Consider the following 14,850-nt stretch of genomic DNA (forward strand, 5'->3'; position numbering starts at 1 on the left):
GGATTGGTTTCTATTTTCTCTTTAGAGTTTCAAATCAATATTTTTGAAGTTACTTTTTTTTTGGGGGGGGGGTTGGTCAGGGGGGCTGAACTCTGGACCTGGGCGCTGTCTCTCAGCTCTTCAGCTCAAGGCTAGCACTCTACCACTGGAGCCACAGCGCAACTTCCAGCTTTTATTTCTGCTTATATAGTGTTCAGGAATTGAACCCAGGGCCTCATGCATGCGAGGCAAGCACTCTACCACTGAGCCAACTTCCCAGCCCTGAAGTTACATTTTTGATAAGCTAGTCGTTTAAAAATAGTATTTAATATTTCATGCCCAGATTAGGTGGCCTATGGATAATAGGACATTAAGAAAAATTAAGAAAAAGTCAAAGTTGCATAGCTGAAGTTTTGTAGAATTTAAGAGTTCTGATTTTTAGTTCGTTATAATTAAATTCAAGAGGATAGTATGTGAAAATGATTCCCACTCTGCAGTACATTTTAGGTTTGAAGAATTTAGGTGTCCAGAAATAATTTCACCACTGTTCAACCAAGATTTTAATAACTAACCACAAATGCTTTAGTTACTATTATGTTGCAGTTTCAGCATTTCAAGTTTTCAGTTTGCAAGTTCAAATATTTGTAATATTTACGCAATGGATTATCAGAATATACTATTATGATGACAAGCCCCTAAGAAGAGTTCCATTCATGTATTATGCATTTTCATGTACTATTTGATCGAGTCTGAGTAAGTTTAGGATAAAGATGATATATCCTAACATGTCTGTATAGGTTTATCTTACCCTTGGCGGTGCATGAGGTGACCACTGGGCAATATGACTCTTTGAAGGATCAGGTACATTAGGCCAGATGTGTTTTTTAATTCTAAAGAGAAAGAAAACATGACATACATAAAAAACACATTGAACTATTTAAATAGTCTTAGGAACCAAACCAACAAAAAAAATCTATACTACTCCAGAACCAAATTATTTTTCTTGTAAAATATTTTTAAAAAAACTGCTAAAAGTACATATGGATCATAATGTATTCATAATGAAAATGGCTAATAGGGCTAAAGCTATTGCTATTCAACTATAAAATCTCTCAATCAAAACCTGTAATAAAAATCAATTAAGAACTTCATCAGGTACAACAGGCTGCAGCATATCCCTCCCAAAACAATAACAAAAAACAAACATCTTTCATTTCTAAAAGTATCCAGATAACAAATCCAATAAAAATGTCATACTGGTACCAAATAAAGTATGATAATTTTTTTTTCTAAGGAAGAAAGAGAGTGGTGCTGGCCCAAGAAGAGACACATGGTTCAGTAGGGCAGAACTGAGAAGTCAGAAATAGCCACAGACTTCTATGGGAAACTGGTTTTTGGAAAGGTGCCAAAACAATCTGCCAGGACTAATACTATTCTTTCTTTTTGCATAATAATGTTATAATTAGGTATCTGTGAGGAAAAAAGTGAACCTTCACTCTGCCCTCACATAATGAACAAAAATGAACTCAGAATGGATCACAGGTGTGAGTTACAACTATTGAACTTCTAGAAGAAAACACGGGATTAGGCAGGTTTCTTAAAGAGAATATAAAATGTAGGAACCAGACGAAAAAGACAAAATGGACTTTGAAATTTTTTTTAAAACTTGGAGTCTTTAACTCCATGAGGAGGATGTTTTTTCTCTCCCCATTTAACTTTGTTTTACTAAAAATAAATTCTTGCTAAAAAAAAAGTACACAAAAATAAAACTTCTCTTTTCTAAAGTCACAATTAGGAAAACAGAATTGCAATGCACAAACTAGGACAAACATTTAGAAAACACACATCTGAAAAAATTTATAACAAGAATAATAAAGGAGGGCTGGGAAGGTGGCTCAGTGGTAGAGCGCTTCAGGCCCTGGGTTCGATTCTTCAGCACCACATAAGCAAAAAGAAAAAAGCCGGAAGTGGCACTGTGGCTCAAGTGGTAGAGTGCTAGCCTTGAGGTGAAGAGCTGAGGGACAGCGCCCAGGCCCAGAGTTCAGGTCCCACAACCGGAACCAAAAAAAAAAAAAAAAGAATAATAAAGGACTATTACAGTGTGATCTTACTAAAACAACCCAATTTGAAATTGGGCAAAAGATTTCAATAGACTCATCACGAAAAGACAGGTGGCATGTGAAAAGATCCATAAGAATCATCAGGGAAATGAAATGAAAACCACAAGGAGACATCACTACATACCCACTTGAAAGTGTCACTAAAATGAAACCTGACAGTACACCATGTGTACTGTGTACTGGGGAGGATATGGAAGCCTGCTAGCCAAGATGGCATAGCCACTCAGAAAAAGTTCAGCAGTTTCTTTTGCTTCCTTTCATTCTTTTTAATTTTTATTTTCTGGTGGGTGCTGGTTATTAAATCCAAGACCTTGTTCATACTATGCAAATGTTCTATCACGGAACTACATTTTCAGTCCTGGTAGCTTGTTGAGCATAAAATCTAGTACTCTTTTTTTTTTTGGGTCCGGTCATGGGGCCTGAACTCTGGGCCTGTGTGCTGTTCCTCGGTTCTTCAGCTCAAGGCTAGCACTCTACCACTTGAGCCACAGCGCCACTTCCGGCTTTTTTTTTTGCTTATATGGTGCTGAGGAATCAAACCCAGGGCCTCATGCATACAAGGCAAGCGCTCTACCATTGAGCCACCTTCCTAGCCCCAAATCTAGTACTCTTAACTCTAGTCATTTGTTCAGGATAAATGAAAACATATGCCCATACAAAGTTTGTTATGCGAATGTTAACGGCAACATCCTACATAATAACTAAGAATAAGGAAAAAAACAACAACTCTTAAACTTCCATAACAGATGGTATAAATTTTGACATATCCATACTATAGATTAAAATTCAACAATTTAAAGGTGAAAGTGTATTTCAGCAACATAACGAATCTCAAAAATGTTAAGCTGAGTGAAGTGGCTCAAGCTTGACTTTTTAGCTACTACTTAGAAAGCAGAAATAGGGGGTCAAACTTTTAGATTAGCCCAGCAAAAAAGTTGAGGAGACTCCATCTCATTCAATGGCTGGGCAAAGTGGTATGCACCTGTTATTGCAGCTATAGGAAAAGTATAATTGCTGGGCATAGTGGCACACAAATATCATTCCAGTGATGTAGGGAAGCACAAGTTGGAGTATTATATCCCAGACCCTACCTTAAAAGTAGCTAATGCAGAAAGGAGCTGGAGGTTTGGCTCATGTGACAAGAGCACCTGCCTAGCAAGCAGAAGGCCTTGAATTCAATCTGCAGTACTGCCAAAGGGGGAGAGAGAGAGAGAGAGAGAGAGAGAGAGAGAGAGAGAGAGAGAGAGAGAGAGAGAGAGAGAGAGAGAGAGAGAGAGAGAGAGAGTGTGTGTGTGTGTGTGTGTGTGTGCATTAAATGAAAGATACCATACATTATTCATACATGAATTCCACATACATGAATTTCTAGATAAGGTAGAAGTAGTTACAGAAAGCAGATTAGTGATTCACTAAGGTCAGAGGTTAAGGGTGAGCCAGATTACAAAGCAAGGAGGAAACATTTCAGGGTGATGAAAATATTCCATATCTTGTTATGGTCATAGTTATGTAGCTGTATACAAGTATAAACATTCATCCAGCTGTAAATTTAAAATAGGTAAGCCTTAGTATATGCAAATTATAGCTCAATAAAGGTGGGAAAAATGCAAAAATATGAATAACAGTACTTACAGGTCTCGCTTATTAAAGCAGAACAATACTCCCAGAAGAGTTGTCAATAGGAATGCTAAGCAGACAGGCACAACTATGGCTTCTATTTCTCCTTGAGCTAAAAAAAAGAAAAGGTGAGAAATAATCTTTGATACATACTAAAGGAGAAACAACGTAACTTCCTACCCAGATTACTGTTGAAAAGATGGAAGTACCCTACCTAAACTTTTTTTGTTTTTCCTTACTGGCATTTGGGGTGAAAATTACAAATATGTTTTTAATAAAGAGAATTTCTTCAGCGACTCATAGTGTGGTGGGAAAAAGTCAGAATAGAGCTATAGGAATGTTAAAGAGATAAGTAGTACTAAGGCAATGCACTTGAAAAAGATATAGAGAATAATGAAGAGCAGATATGAAAGGGCAGATGTGACAGGACTTGATAACGTGGGTCTATGTGAGAGAAAAATGTTCTGGATTTGGACATGGTTGTGGCATGGCACAAAGGAAGAGAACTGTATTTAAAAAAGAAAGAGAGAGTGCCTACAGCCGGGCGCAGGTGGCTCACGCCTGTAGATCTGAAGATCACAGTTCAAAGCCAGCCCAAGCAGGAAAGTCAGAGAGACTCTTATCTCTAATAAACCATCAGAAAACCGGAAGTGGCACTGTGGCTCAAGTGGTAGAGCGCTAGCCTTGAGCTGAAGAGCTGAGGGACAGTGCCCAGGCTTAGAATTCAGGCCCCACGACCAACCAAAAAAAAAAAAAAAAAAAAAAAAAAAAGAATGGCAACAGGCAGAGAACCTGAATGGGTACATTAGGAAACTGGGCCAAGAATAGAGTTCTGGAAAATACAGAACAAAAAAAAAAAGATCAAAGTTCATTATTTCTTACCAAACTTAGGTGTGGTGAAAGTGAATTCTGGGCCATCCTTGCCACCTTCATCTGTGTATGCTGCCATTCGGACCATGTATAGAGTGTCACTAGTCAGAGAGGACAGTGTGTATTCTGTGTGGGAGGAATCCACATTCACCACTGGAAGAAGAAAAACCCAACTGTGCTTTAGAATCCAGTATTCAATGATTTTTTTTTTAATTTAATTTAATTTTATTTGAGAACATACTGTACAGAGGGGCTACAATTACATTACATGGGCTGGATAATGCATACATTTCTTACCAAGCATTGCAGCCTCCTCCTTTGTTTACCCTTCACCTCCCTTCCCAGCCTCCCCCCTCCCCCCACTCAATTATACCCCCCTCCTCCCCCCACACCGACATTGTAAAGCTTCAATGATTTTTGCTTCAGCTCTCCTCTATTTGAAATTATGAAAATATTAATAAGGAATAAAAACATTTTTTCAGAAAATAACCTTGGTAACTCAAATATATCGTTCTGTGAGCACAATAGAGTATTTTTTAAATAGGGGCATGAATATACCCATGGCACATATCTATGTCTACTGGAATACCATATACAAGATTATAAAATAATGAGAGAGAAATTAGAATCAAATGCTTAAGGAAAAAATCAGATTCTTAATTACTAGTAGTTTTATTACCTGTTGCATTCCCAGCGCTGCTTCTATAAAATATAGTGTAATTTCTAATAAATCCATTCTGAACATCAACAGGAAGCCGATCCCACTCTAACACAGCCTCGTTTTTCCCCACTTTCTTTGTCCGAACAGTAGGTCCTTTAGAAGGTGCTGGAAAAGAATGAATGCATTATTTAGAAAATAACCAGAATTTAGTAAAGCTTCCTTCTGAGAAAATTGCTTTCATATCCTCATTGCAAAGTGACAGGATGTCTTTACTACATAAATGAAGTTACCGTGGACAGTGAGTGTAGACTTACCAGCTTGTTTAAGGTATGCCTTGGTAGACTCAGGGCTTCCTGGTCCATTCTGATACACCGGAGTCACTGTGATGGAATAGCATATGCTCTCCTTTAGGTTTCCTAAAGTCAGAATAGCAGATTAAGCATTTTTTCCCACAGTGAAAATTCAATTGATTATTCTTTACTTTGACAATAACTCTGAATTTGGGGAAGCATTTTTTTTCTTTTAAAACTGTAGGGACCCTTCCCCCACCCCTTACCCCCCAAGTGCTGGAGATTGAACTCCAGGCCTCAAGCTTGGTAGGTATGCACTCTACCACTTGAGCCACACTTCCTGTTCCTCAGTTATTTTCAAGGTAGGGTCTTGCTTTATGCTTGGACTCGCCTAGGCTGTGATCCTCTTATACTCCTTGTGTTGCTGGGGATGACAGGTGTGTGCCCCTGTGTCCAGACATTATGTTCCCCCACTAGCTGGGATAACAGATGCACAGAGTCTGTGACATTGTGTAAGACACAATCTCAGGAAGTTTTATGCCAGGGCTGGTCTTGGGCCATGATATACTGATCTTTGCCTCTTGAGTAGACAGGATTATGCTTGAGACAATGTGACTGGCAAAACTCCAGTTCTCTAAGTGAGCATTGCCTTCTGTGTTCTGGCCGCAATCTTAACACCATAAAACTATGAAAAGTAAAAGGTTGGCTTGTGCCTATAAGCCCAGCCCTAAGGCTGACGCAGAAGCATGGTGAGTTTGAGGGTAACCCAGCCCGGGCTATACAATTAAGACTCTGTCTCAAGAAAGAAACAAAACAACAACAAAAATCAAACCAAAATAAAATGTAGGTTACTTTTTAGAGTGGAGAAAAAACATTTTATGTTATGAATATAGGCAGTGATTACACTTATATTGATGATTTACTAAACACTGATCCCAAGTTATTTGGGGTCTTACAGTTTGGCAACTCTTACTTCTCTTCCCCAATTGTCTAAGAATTGCAAGATGCTACTGAGAAGACCTAGGGAAAAAAACTAATGGTCCTGGCTTGTAAAAGTAGATGGTAAAAGATAATTAATGCTATTTCCCCCAGTTTTATTTTTATTTTTCCCCCAGTTTTAAAAGAATAATGTCTTATATATAGTACACTTCCTCTATTTATAAGCCCTCCAAATTACTCAAGTAAGCTAGGCTTTTAGCATGCAATAGTAAAAAAAATTATAGTCATTATAATCTATACATATCACAAAATAAGGTGTGTTATACTGACATTTGCACTGTCAATAAGAACTTATATTTCAAACTGGGCATGGTGATACACACTTGTAATCCCAGAACTCTGGAGGGGAGACTGAGACAGGATCATTGTAAATTGAAGGCTACTCAGGGGCTACAAAGTAAGTTTGAGATGAGCATAGGATTCAGAGTGAGACACTATCTCAAAAAAACCAAAAAGACTTTTATTTAACTAGTATTGATTTTTTTTTTGGGGGGGGGGGTCTGGTCGTGGGGCCTGAACTCTGGGCCTGGGTGCTGTCCCTCAGCTCTTCAGCTCAGGGCTAGCGCTCTACCACTTGAGCCACAGCGCCACTTCCGGCTTTTTTCTTTTTGCTTATGTGGTGCTGAGGAATCGAACCCAGGGCCTCAGGCATGCAAGGCAAGTGCTCTACCACTGAGCCACCTTCCCAGCCCACTAGTATTGATTTTTAAAAAATGCTTCCCCTGCTTTCTTAAGCATATTGTTATGTCATCAAGAAATTAACAATTTTAAATTCTGCTGTAATGGTGATGCTACGAGGGCCTGTGCTATACTTTTTAGGCTTTTTATTTGATAAGGCTGATAAACGACAACCACGCTACTTAAAACTGTTCACTGTATAGCAGGTTAGTAAGAGCCACATAGCCTATTCTGTGAATAACCCTTAAGTATTACAGCAGATAGCTTGATATTTTGGACTTTTCAATGATCAATCATATTATTTGCAACTGAATCTAAATGATTGTTTTCTTCATTGAAAAAACACATACATGCCAGGTGTCTTTGTTTACTGAAAGTTTTAGTTTTCTCTTTAAAGTTACTATATTAAATCATACCATGGGTGGCAGTACCTTACTTCCCAGAACAATGCATTTTAAAACTCTACAATATATACTTTGTCTCATTAGTACTTCTGAATGAAAGGCCTAAGGAAACCTGTGTGTTAGTTTGGATCTTCCGAAAGTGCCTGTGAGAAGTTGGGCAAGTGGCACTGATGCACTACTACCTCCAATAAAGGTACAGAGAACATATATACATACATGCATACATACATATTGGAAGCAAGGTTGCACTCTACTTCTCTCCTGCTTTATACTTCTGTGGGTGTTCCTAACATATTCAGAGAAGGCCTGAACCCCATTAGAGAGGTGAAGTGTGAAGTGTGACTTGCTGAGACTCAGCCATCTACAATTTGTGGGGCTAGAGTAAATTGGAAGGCTTCCAATGATATGCAAAGAAATATCAACTCAGTATGTTAGCCAGGTGTACTATACCTCTTAAATAGGTGCTGTGTACAGTGCCTTCCTCCTGCTGCCAGTCTAGGTCACAGGGCGATGTGTCTGACAGCTTGCACCATTCAAGTATGTATTTCTTCACAGATTTACTTGGAGACGTCCACTCTACCCAAAGCTTATTATCTTTGGGGAATGCTTTCAGATCCTTTACGGGATGAGAAGCTTTAAAACAAAGTTTGATGCCGATACAAGTGAACAATCACAGATTTGAAATTCCAGCATTTTGCTGTCACAAACATGTGATTTAAGTTTTCCACAAATAAAATCACCTTATTATAACTTACTTCTAAGGGAGCCAACTAATTTTTAAACAAATTCTTGCTTTCTCCTAATTCTTTGCTTTTGTATATGCAAAGTTCTATTTTTTTATTTGAAAGTACAGAGAAACAATATAAATATAAAGCTCTTAAAACTTTGAAATATTTCAAAAATCTTATTATGTAACCACAAAATACTTAACTGAGTAGCTTACTATCAAGTTTAAGTGCCACATGCAAGGATGAAGGTATTTCATACATCCTGATAAAATTTGCCTGCTTATCTAAAATACGATCATCCCAAATTCTGAGGTGATTAGCTTCGACTATCTGTATTTGTTTTTTCCACGATCATTGTCCAACCCTAACCACTTTTCAATCATCCCTAAAGTCAGGCTCCATCTCAGACACAAACCTTGAAAGTCATGGGCAGGGATGGTCAACACTGCTGCGTCTGACTTGCCAACCAGATTTCTTGCTGCTAGAGTTGCTATATAGCGATCATTTGTGAGGTTTACTGTCAAGTTTGTGTCATTAACCGTGTAATTTTGTAGACGTGATTTCCATTTTGTAAGAGTCACTTCATAATCCAAGATTTTCCCATTGGCTTCAAAAGGAGGCAGTGTCTAGAATAACATAGTTTATTTTCATCCATGAATTAATAAGTCTTGAATAATCAATTTTTCATGTTCACAAATTCTGCCATTTACAAAAAAAATCTCTAAACATTGAATGGGCAGAAAACTCATTTTGAACTTTAGTTCTCAAGTAACACTACTACTCACTGGTCAAACAATAAAAGTAATGACCTCAAGGCAAGTGGAAAGAGGGGTAACTGTTAGCAACCAGTTCTGCACAGAATTCTGCAGTACTGCTGTGACCTACATACTTCATGCTCAAGTCATTATTCTCCTTATCTATAGTATGATCTCTCAAAGCACATATGCAAATTAATGCGTCAACACATGGATCATCTCAAACATTTATTATTTTCTATGATATGCCTTACCAAATTCAGTGAACTACAGAACAAAGAAGAGGTTTTTACAGGAATTGTATACTTTTATACAAATAATGCGAAATACTTTTGAGGTATATACTTTTCATAAGTTATATAAAACTCTGTGTTTCTATTTATGAAGAGTTACCAAATGCTTTGCTAATATTAAGAAAAATAAAATATTTTAAATGTTAAAATTTGCATTCCTAATACCATTAAATATTCATAAACTATCAAATACGTAAGATTAAAGAATATAACCTGTGATTTTTAAAATTTACCTTCCACATAAGCTGTACAGATCTATAGTCAAGAGTTTTAGATGAATTTATCTTAAACCAGAAACTCGGTGCTTTGGATGGTCCTAAAGAAAACACATAAAATTCTTAAAATGCGTTTATCTTAGCAATGAAATAAAAATTTAATTATCTCATTTTATTCTTATTGCCTTTCTCATTGCCTATTAATTATTATAGTTCCTCATAGCAGCATTTTTTCATCTCAGCACAAATACTGCATCTTCTTTTAGTCAGGGTGCTAGCCTGATGATTTATAATAATTTTATTTATATTATTTTTGGGATGTGGTCTTGCTATGTTTTCCAGATGATGATGAACAGACGTATAAAAGAAGAATACAATGCAGAACTCAAATAGAATAAAGACCATGAAATTAGTAGTGCGTGGAGGCAGAGACAGGCCATTATCCCTGGGCCAACAGCAAAATGAAAAAAAAAATGAAAAAATGAAAAAAAAATCCTAGCTGGGTGCTGGTGGTTCACATCTGTAATCCTAGCTACTCAGGAGGCTGAGATCTGGGGATCAAGATTCAAAGCCAGTCCAGGCAAGAAAATCCATGAGACTCTATCTCCAATTAACCACCAGAAAACCAGAAGTGGCATTGTGGCTCAAGTGGTAGAGCGCTCACCTTGAGCTGAAGAGGGACAGTGCCCAGGCCCAGAGTTTCAAGCTCCATGGCTGACACACACACACACACACACACAAAAAAAAAAAATCCTAACCAGCCATAGGAATCTGGATTAGGAGTTCCAAATCAGCCACTGTAGGACTGCAATCACTGGTGTCATCTGTGAGCATAACAGAGAAAAGCCTTAGCAAGCAGATTACTTTCCTTTGACTTTTCTGGCAGTACTAGAATTTGAACTCAGTGCTTAGTAGGCAAATGTTTTACCATTTGAGCCACGCCCCCAAGCCCTTTTTGCTTTTATGTCCAGGCTGGCCTAGACTGCAATCCTCCTACTTACATGTACTAAGTAGCTAAGATAACAGATGTGCACTATCATACATAGCTCTTATTGGTTGACATGTGGGTTTCTTTTTTTTTTATTGTGAAAATACTGTACAGAGGGGTTACAATTACATGGGCAAGATAATGAGTACATTTCTTATCAAGCATTGTAGCCTCCTCCTTTGTTTCCCCTTCCCATCCTGCCCCCAACCCCCACCCAATCCCCCCCCCCACCAAAGTTGTAAAGTTCGTTTTCGACATAACGACTTGTACATCTCATTGTTGCAATGGGTCCACCTGTATCCCTATTTAAATGATTTGCTTTTCCCCTTCCCCTCCACAAATTATACCAACATCAAATACAGTGAAAGCAGGGGTTATACTGTGGGTGAGGGACATACAAAGCAACAAAGAAATAATCTTATAAATGTGTTAGAAACAATTGCATGAAAGAAAAAAAAAACATTTGAATACATATCTTAGGGTTCATTTCCCTAACATCACCTTATCTGACCTTTTCTGCTTGACTCAGACATATACTAGATATTACAAATAAGGGAAACCATGGGACCTATGTTTCTTTGGGCCTGGCTTACTTCACTTAATATAATTTTTTCCAAGTCTCTCCATTTCCTAACAAATGGGGCAATGTCATTCTTTCTGATGGAGGCATAGAATTCCATTGTGTATATATACCACATTTTCTTGATCCATTCATCTACTGAGGGGCATCTGGGTTGGTTCCATATTTTAGCTATAGTAAATAGTGCTGAAATAAACATAGTCATGCTGGTAGCTTTAGTGTGGTCTTGTTTGTGAACATTTGGGTAAATGCCCAAAAGTGGGATTGCTGGGTCATAGGGGAGCTCTATGTGGAGTCTTTTGAGGCACCTCCATACTACTTTCCAAAGAGATGTGGGTTTCTTGAACTTCTTGCACAAGCTGGTCTTGACCTACAATCCTTTGATCTTTATCTTCTGCATAATTATAACAATAAGGTGAACCCTCACCCATGACTTATAGTTTTAGCAGAGCTGAAAATGACATATGGAAAGGTAGGTTTTCAAACCATAGCTGCTGCCATTAAGACTAAAGGGTGAGCCTGGGATAAAAAAAAAAAAGGTTCAACAAGAAAGGAAAAATCTATATGCCACAGGATTATTTCTTGATGGCTATATTAGATTAGTAATGTTAGCTGCTTTATGAAGTGAATCTTACGCTAGATTAAAAGTATGTATTCTATACAATACATATATTGTCTTTGGGGAAAAGAAATCACTCCCAAATCCAAAGTTATTTCTTTCCCAGTCACAGGAAGAAAGGCTATTAGAAAAAATGAATAAAATAGATGACACAGATAATGAGGGCTTAGGCACATTTTAATTTAAAGTATAATTTACTTAGATATTACACAGATTCATACTATCAATAATGCACCTTATTTTTAAATCTTTTTTTCTTTTTGGTCGGTCATGGGGCCTGAACTTGGCCTGGGCGCTGTCCCTCAGCTCTTCAGCTCAAGGCTAGCACTCTACCACTTGAGCTACAGTGCTACTTCTGCCTTTTTCTGCTTATGTGGTGCTGAGGAATTGAGCCCAGGGCCTCATGCATGCAAGGCAAGCACTCTACCACTGAGCCACCTTCCCAGCCCTTATTTTTAAATCCTGATGTCCTTAAAAATGGAAGTGTAAGACACTATGGTTTGAAAATAATGATCACAAAACAAGAAGTAGTGATGCCAGGTGCTGGTGGCTCATGCCTGTAATCCTAGCTACTAAGGAATAGCTGAGATCTGAGGATCACGGTTCAAAGTCAACCCAGGCAGGAAAGTCTGTGAGACTCTTATCTCCAATAAACCACTCAGAAAACTGGAAGTGGCGCTGTGGCTCAAATGGTAGAGCACTTGCCTTGAAATGAAGAGCCAAGGGACAGCACTTAGGCCCAGAGTTCAAGCCCCACGGCCCGACACACACACACACACACACACACACACACACATACACACACACACACACACACACACACACACACACACACACACACACACACACACACACACACACACACACACACACACACACACACACACACACACACACACACACACACACACACACGAAGCAGTGAGATGTATGAGATGTGTATTATCAAAAGCAGATGAAATTCTCAGGCCAAATCCTACTAGCTTTTATCTTCATACACTTTGTTACTCACTGTCTTCATATGTGATTCCACTTGCAACTTCACTCCAGTCACTCCAATAGCCTTTCCCATCTTCCTTCATACAGCGAATCCTAAACACATACTCTGTGAAGGGCTTAAGGTCCTGGACAGTGAATGAAGATCGAGTGGAGACCGTGTCTTCAGGAGGGATCTGAAAACAAAGCAGAGTAAATAAACAAATGCAGAATAAACCAACAAAAAACCAAAAAAGCTAAATTGTGTATGACTTCAGAAACCAATTTAATGTAATAAGATTAATAAACTAAATTCAGACCCTGGAGAGAAGTAAATACAAATCAAAAAGCAGTCAAATCAATAGAGGCTTTTTAGGTTTGAAAATTATGGGAACATCTATTATCTTTCTTCTTATTTTTTTCTTTCTGTCATGGAGCTTACAATGTTTAGGATCTCAGCATGGTATACTCTATCTAGAATTAATTCAAGCTGAGTACTATGATGTACTTGGGAGGCTGAGACAGAAGGATCTCAAGTTAAATGCCAGTCCAAATTACATAGTGAGACTCTGTCCTCTAAAACAAAACTAAAACAACACCCACACACCCACACACCCATACACACACACACACTTAAAACCAATTCTCCTCCTCAAAAAAAAACCAATAAAGAATTAAAAGAAGGCTTACTAAAATAATATGAACAAGAGTATAGGGAACCCTTAGTACAATTAGTACTCTAAGGCTCTTTGCTATTACCATCCCTAAGACCAAAGGGATGAAGCAAGGTACCAAACCTGCAAGAAGACTGTCAAGAGGGCTGCCTTGATACAAACAACCTTAAGCTGAAAGACAATTAAGCTGAAAGACAAAGCCTGCTCCATGGACAAAGGAGGCAAAATAAATATGCTTATCTTACTTCTCTTCAACCCTTCTTCTTGCCAGTCAAGCCTGCCCCTTCCATTAACGTGTGGAAATACATACATAAATAACTCTGGTTCTTTCAGTTGCTCCGAGATTTCAACATTATTATAAAAATTATGGGGGCTGGGAAGGTGGCTCAGTGGTAGAGTGCTTGCCTTCCATATATGAGGCCCTGGGTTCAATTCCTCAGCACCACATAAGCAGAAAAAGCTGGAAGTGGCGCTGTGGGTCAAGTAGTAGAGTACTAGGCTTGAACTGAAGAGCTGAGGGACAGCGCCTAGGCCCAGAATTCAGGCCCCATGACAAAAAAAAAAAAAAAAAGACATTTTTCTTGTACTAATGAATTAAGATTCTATAAAAATAAGATTATTTTGAAAAACTTCAGATGTGTAGTCTTTCTGAACAACATGAGTCATTTGTTTTGTTGTTTTTTTATTGTATTATGAGCCCTTTAAAAAGTGGGATGGAGAACAGAAGTAGTAAGATCCTGGACATAATTCCCCTCATTAGAAGGTATTACAAACCAGATCCATAAAATGAATGAGTTCGTGATTAAAAATAAATGCACACTACATTCAGAAAATGTGAGGCTTTAGGTTAGAAGGTTTGAAAAAGACTATCTGAACAAATGGTAACTTTCAATTTACCTGGCTCCAAGTTGAGGCATCTTTGGTCTTATAATGAATATTGTATTTCAGTCTTATAACATCTTCAATACTTGGATTGATCCATGTTAATTTTAAGATAGTAGACAGTTCCTCTGAGTTGCTCACAGATAAATTACGTGGAGAACTGGGCTTCACTGAAGAATAAATAAATCTCAATAATCTCATATACAAAGTCAGTCTTAATTTTCTTTGTTTTATAATATTTATTCATTCTTATTAAATGAATTAATTTCTCTGAAAATGATTATACTATATCATATAATAGAAAGGAAAGGTTTCCTGGTCTATTTGGTATATTTGTTAATTTTTAAGAGTTAGACAATGATTGTATTAAGTCAAAAACTGAAAAAAAGAGAATAAAACAGGTATACTGTGATGACAATAGATAAAATGTTTGAGAACTAGCCAGATGCTGGTAGCTCACACCTGTAATCATAGTTACTCAGGAGGCGGAGATCTGATGGTGGTGAATCAAAGCCAGCCTGAGTAG

At 37.9% G+C, this 14,850-nt stretch overlaps 1 protein-coding gene across 3 annotated transcripts in view; it reads right to left on the minus strand.

Moving 5' to 3' along the window:
- Il6st (interleukin 6 cytokine family signal transducer) overlaps window positions 1-14,850 on the minus strand; it is a 44,735-nt gene that overhangs the window by 5,345 nt on the left and 24,540 nt on the right. For 2 of the 3 annotated variants that reach the window (XM_070041194.1, XM_070041193.1), the window contains 10 exons: window positions 14,340-14,494; window positions 12,806-12,965; window positions 9,625-9,707; window positions 8,759-8,969; window positions 8,066-8,248; window positions 5,559-5,660; window positions 5,263-5,409; window positions 4,596-4,736; window positions 3,729-3,825; window positions 788-869 (listed from right to left, as the gene is read on the minus strand). In XM_070041194.1, coding sequence (XP_069897295.1) covers window positions 788-869; window positions 3,729-3,825; window positions 4,596-4,736; window positions 5,263-5,409; window positions 5,559-5,660; window positions 8,066-8,248; window positions 8,759-8,969; window positions 9,625-9,707; window positions 12,806-12,965; window positions 14,340-14,494 — 1,361 coding nt within the window. Of the gene's footprint in view, window positions 1-787; window positions 870-3,728; window positions 3,826-4,595; window positions 4,737-5,262; window positions 5,410-5,558; window positions 5,661-8,065; window positions 8,249-8,758; window positions 8,970-9,624; window positions 9,708-12,805; window positions 12,966-14,339; window positions 14,495-14,850 lie in introns of those variants that run through there. The other variant, XM_070041196.1, reaches the window with a different exon arrangement.

This window comes from Dipodomys merriami, unplaced genomic scaffold, assembly GCF_024711535.1.
Source record: "Dipodomys merriami isolate MVZ:Mamm:240054 unplaced genomic scaffold, mDipMer1.0.p SCAF_30, whole genome shotgun sequence".
Classification (NCBI taxonomy): domain Eukaryota; kingdom Metazoa; phylum Chordata; class Mammalia; order Rodentia; family Heteromyidae; genus Dipodomys; species Dipodomys merriami.